The 5,457-nt window shown below is 37.5% G+C and overlaps 1 protein-coding gene across 1 annotated transcript; it reads left to right on the forward strand.

Annotated features, from left to right (window-relative positions):
* Positions 1–245: 245 nt before the first annotated feature.
* On the forward strand, positions 246–4,976 carry LOC131942858 (uncharacterized). Its single transcript, XM_059302818.1, has 5 exons — positions 246–359; positions 1,465–1,592; positions 2,397–2,572; positions 3,948–4,082; positions 4,626–4,976. Exons 1-5 carry the CDS (start codon positions 293–295, stop codon positions 4,813–4,815), a joined length of 696 nt encoding a protein of 231 aa, XP_059158801.1. The 5' UTR covers positions 246–292; the 3' UTR covers positions 4,816–4,976.
* Positions 4,977–5,457: the final 481 nt, after the last annotated feature.

The raw sequence follows: 5,457 nt of genomic DNA on the forward strand, positions 1-5,457 counted from the left end.
GGTCACTTGTCACGTGTATGTTTGTGTTTCTTTTTGCTGGTAGGTGGAGGGGAAGGAAAATTGCACGTGGATCCTTTCGATTTGCTGAAAACCAAATATACCTGTCAATCATTTCAAACTATAGTAGAAGTAACGTAATTGAAAACGATTCTGATGTAACGCGCGATTTGATTGGCTAAACCAGACCTAACCACAACGTCGTAAGTTATATAACAAGCCCAATTAGCTCATTTTGACGCAGAAGACGACGATCGCAAAAGGTAGACTATTCTAAAAGATTATAGACTCAACGATGTTTACATCACTTGTCATCACTGTACTGGTGTTGCTAGAACTGACTGTTGGTCAGGATTTGACAGGTAAGTGTTTGGTCTCAACTTCTTTTCAATTTCAACTTTTTTTAACAGTAGTTTAAAATAAATGGTGTTAGTAATCTTGTAAGGAAAGAAAAAAGTTAGAAATCTGGGTCCTAAATAGCAGTGCGGTGGCGTAGCCAAGTTCTAGGTGCTTACATATATATATATATATATATATATATATATATATATATATATATATATATATATATATATATATATATATATATATATATATATATATATTGTACACAGATAAACTCAGCAGCTCTCGAATTTAAGCTTTTATTAAACTTTGTTAATGTGCCTACCTTTAGTTTTCCCTTATATAAACCACAATAGGGAGGGGGTGTCCAGGGGGTTTTTGTCGTGGGGGAGGGGGTTGTCTAGGGGTTTATGTCGCGGAGGGTTTAAATCCACTGATTTTATGTCCATGGGGGGGGGTGTCCAGGTGGTTTATGTCCAGGGTTTTTTTTTACCAGACACCCAGATTTACAATATTAATACTTCGTTATTACTTTTAGTCAACTGTCACTTTAGCCTACTGGTCCAATTAAACATAGATAAATACAAAACGTATAATGGTAATTTTATTTTTAAAAAACCTGAAAATGCAAATGTGTAATTAAATGATGATTCGAGGGATTCAATGGGTTTGGGCATTTACGTAGAGCTAAAATAAATTTGGGATTACAGAAAATGAAAATGATACAAATTTTAAGTAACCTGAAAAGTTATGTTAATTACAATGAGACACTTCAAATCAACCATTCTTCCCTTTCAAAAATCTATATCTATAGCAGTTCTCCAAGTTTTTTTTTCATTTATTTATTTATTTTAAATATTTAAAATAGTAATAATAATATATTTGATAGTTTTACACAGCTTCAAAAACATCAATTGTATATATAGTAATCCAAATCAAAGAGAGCATACAATTTTTTTAATGAATCAGAAAATTAATTAAAAGTTGATGTCCATGATTCAAAGTTTTAAATGTTGTTCTAAAATTGTGTACAAGTAAAGCATTGTAAAGTAAAAGAAAAATGTAACTTTTTTTTATTCGTATGTTTCAAACAACAATAAAATAGGTTTTGGTTCATTTCAGCTAACTGTAGCCAGCTTGAGCCAAGGACTAATGGCGAAGTAGAGTTTGGCGAAAAAAAAGATTTCGAGTTCGATAATGATATTCTATCAACTGATGCTCGCCCTTCTAAAGCGCCATCTCAAAAAAAGGTAACTCTTCTTTTTAAAAAATGTCTTTTTTAGTTCTTTCCCTGCTTATTTTCGTTCAAACAGTTTATACAATTTTATACAACATAGTTTCTTTTGAGTTGCATTTAGCAAAAATTAGCATGTACTAAAAATGTCACTAACGATATTTTAGTCCGTATAAAAGTAGGTGCAAGGTCTGAAAGATTTATTTTTAGCATAAATAGTACACAAGAAAATATTGTAATCGTGCAAAAAAATGAAATCGATTTTTTTACAAATTTTGACGTTTTATATCTTGGAAAAACTTATTTTTGCAATGTTATTCTATGTCTGTGTCTCTGTGTGTGTATGTGTGTGAGTCTGTGTCGGTGAACACGATAACTTGAGTACCCTTACAGTTACGTTAATGAAATTTCATATATGTTTTATATCCAATGGGTAGATCTGAATCAAAATTTCAGTGAAAATTTTTCTACCTTCCTTTTTTTTCTTAAGAACTGACTCTGATAGACGATTTTTCAAATACAACTAAAAAAAATAAATCTGAGTCTTCTGTCCATTTTTGACTGATTTCCGATGACCGGAAGTAGTACTTTATTTACGATTTCTCAAAAAAAGAATATTAATTTATAACCCCGCTGTAGTCGAACCCCCTACGGCTAAACCTTCGATGTGGTAAACGTTCAAACCCTTATGGTCAAACCCCATGATCAAAGATATATATATACATATATATATATATATATATATATATATATATATATATATATATAAGTCTTTCTACAACATTAAAAGAGTAATTACAATGATATTTAACATTGCCAGGTTTCCAGTTTGTATTATGACCAATACAGAAAGGGCACGATTGCTACATATGAGGAGCCAATTTTAAGTTGTCAAGATACTGTTGCAAGGAATGGAAGTGGCTTCACCCGGTTGGCAGAAGTCAATCTGTATGTGCAGTACCTTCAGTTGTCTACTTGGCCCATTGGTTACAAAAAGTAAGTCCGTTATTTCATAAACTTTATTTCCTTGTTTATTACATTGATAGTTCAGAGTAATCGAAACGGTAACAAAAGAACTGTAACTTAATGCTAAATAATATTAACAAAAGCTGTAGTTTTTTGTATCCCAGATCTTTAGATTTTAAAAGCAAACCGGGAGTGATCTCCCCTAAACTTTCTCGAGTATTTATATATAACACTAAGGTGGATGGCAACTCGAGATATAGACATGATTTTTAATCAATTTTTTAATCACTTAAACTTTTAAAATTGAATAAAATCGCGTAGAAAAAAGAATAGCGCACCATGTGAACGCCAAATAAAATGTGTATAATAGAGCGGAATATTATTAGTACTTTATAAATTTACATGAGTTTTTTGAGAAATAAAAAAGCGTAAATTACTATTTCCGGTCAACGGAGTCAACAGGCTATAAATACAGCTTGACAAGTAATTGTGTTCGAGGGAATCCTGTCCAACATTACAATTATGAACGAAGAAGAAGAAATAAAAAAGCATGTAACCAACACATACAATCAGGGCATACGATCACAATTGCAATATATCAGGGCATACGATCACAATTGCAATATATCAGGGCATACGATCACAATTGCAATATATCAGGGCATACGATCACAATTGCAATATATCAGGGCATACGATCACAATTGCTATATATCAGGGCATACGATCACAATTGCAATATATCAGGGCATACGATCACAATTGCAATATATCAGGGCATACGATCACAATTGCAATATATCAGGGCATACGATCACAATTGCAATATATCAGGGCATACGATCACAATTGCAATATATCAGGGCATAGGATCAGAATTGCTATATATCAGGGCATATGATCACAATTGCAATATATCAGGGCATACGATCACAATTGCAATATATCAGGGCATACGATCACAATTGCAATATATCAGGGCATACGATCACAATTGCAATATATCAGGGCATACGATCACAATTGCAATATATCAGGGCATACGATCACCATTGCAATATATCAGGGCATACGATCACAATTGCAATATATCAGGGCATACGATCACAATTGCTATATATCAGGGCATACGATCACAATTGCAATATATCAGGGCATACGATCACAATTGCAATATATCAGAGCATACGATCACAATTGCAATATATCAGGGCATACGATCACAATTGCTATATATCAGGGCATACGATCACAATTGCAATATATCAGGGCATACGATCACAATTGCAATATATCAGGGCATACGATCACAATTGCAATATATCAGGGCATACGATCACAAAAGCAACCAGGGCATGTGAAACACGTCAATAATCACACTGAGCTTGTCTCCGCCCACTTTCAGGTGTTGCCCCGCCTCCCAGAACTACGGATGTCGCAGTGTCAAGACGCTGATGCCGTGTTTCTCCTCCAACATCTTTGGCGTGAGAGCCTGGTGCTGCCCCCTTCAGAGAATCGAAGTCAGCATCTGTAATTGTTGGTAAGTAGTTGTTATTGCAGCATCTTTTACTCTGGGTTAGTCATCAGTTCAGCAACTGCAAGTCTGGGTTAGTTGTTATTTCAGGATATCTAGGTACGTTATGATCTACCTTGTACAGACTTTAAGCCAGAGGCGTAGCGACCCCTCCCGGCGCCCGGGGACAAACTTTCGATTTGCAAGCCCCCTCGTACTTTTAATTTGCACCCCCCCCCCCCCCTCAAACTTTCGATTTGCACACCCCCCCCCCCTCGAACTTTTCATTTGCACCCCCCCCCCCTCAAACTTTCAATTTGGCGCCCCCCTTGAGGTCGGCGCCCGGGGACATGTACCCCCCCTCGCTACGCCTCTGCTTTAAGCCTTCTCTGTAAACATGCCATACTGTACAAAATTTGTCTTCCAGCCAAGTGTACACCTTTCTGCCACCTCTGTAGAAAGCTATATGTTTTTTCGAAACATCGACAGATGCATTTGATACAAAAAACAAGACATTTCCATTGAGAAACAACAATAAAGTTTACATAAATCTAGTGTTGTTTCTTACAGCAAATGCACCATACTCTGCAAAGAATGTTCCTACACCGGCCAGTGCGAGAGACGCTACACCTACACCAAATTTGCTGCCGTCTGCTACATAAAGTGGTGGAAATGGATTGTCCATTTCGCCAGGTACCTGCCCACCAGCTGTTACTGTAGTCTGGACTGTGAGCGTCGTCAGATCAGGGAAATTCCATGACAGAAAAGTCGTTATTTTCCGACTTGGGAGCATTTTATCTAGGCATCGAAGTAAAATAAATTTACAACGCCCCTTTGAAAAAAAATTCCTTAACCCATCTTCAAACTGTGTATCAACCTTAGATCTTTGGCATATAATTTTATAAAACGCAATAAAAATAACATTAACTACTATTAAAAACCTTCTTTGTTTTTTTTTATTGCGAGTCAAAATAAAATTTCGCACACGGTGGCCCCACATGGCCAACAATGCTGCCCCCACACGCCCAACATTGCTGGTCCCACACGGCCAACAATGCTGACCCCACACGGCCAACATTGCTGACCCCACACGCCCAACAATGCTGGTCCCACACGCCCAACATTGCTGGTCCCACACGCCCAACATTGCTGACCCCACACGGCCAACAATGCTGACCCCACACGGCCAACAATGCTGACCCCACACGGCCAACAATGCTGACCCCACACGGCCAACAATGCTGAACCCACACGCCCAACAATGCTGACCCCACACGGCCAACATTGCTGACCCCACACGGCCAACAATGCTGACCCCACACGGCCAACAATGCTGACCCCACACGGCCAACAATGCTGACCCCACACGGCCAACAATGCTGACCCCACACGGCCAACATTG

This window comes from Physella acuta, unplaced genomic scaffold, assembly GCF_028476545.2.
Source record: "Physella acuta isolate Inbredline_101_S28 unplaced genomic scaffold, ASM2847654v3 ptg000429l, whole genome shotgun sequence".
Taxonomy (NCBI): Eukaryota; Metazoa; Mollusca; class Gastropoda; family Physidae; genus Physella; species Physella acuta.

Excerpts from the sequence above, each read along its gene's own strand:
- LOC131942858 (XM_059302818.1), top strand. The coding sequence starts at position 293 with ATGTTTACATCACTTGTCATCACTGTACTGGTGTTGCTAGAACTGACT. Across the intron at positions 1,593-2,396 it reads AAGCGCCATCTCAAAAAAAG|GTTTCCAGTTTGTATTATGA; the intron begins GTAACTCTTCTT and ends TAACATTGCCAG. Across the intron at positions 4,083-4,625 it reads GTCAGCATCTGTAATTGTTG|CAAATGCACCATACTCTGCA; the intron begins GTAAGTAGTTGT and ends TGTTTCTTACAG.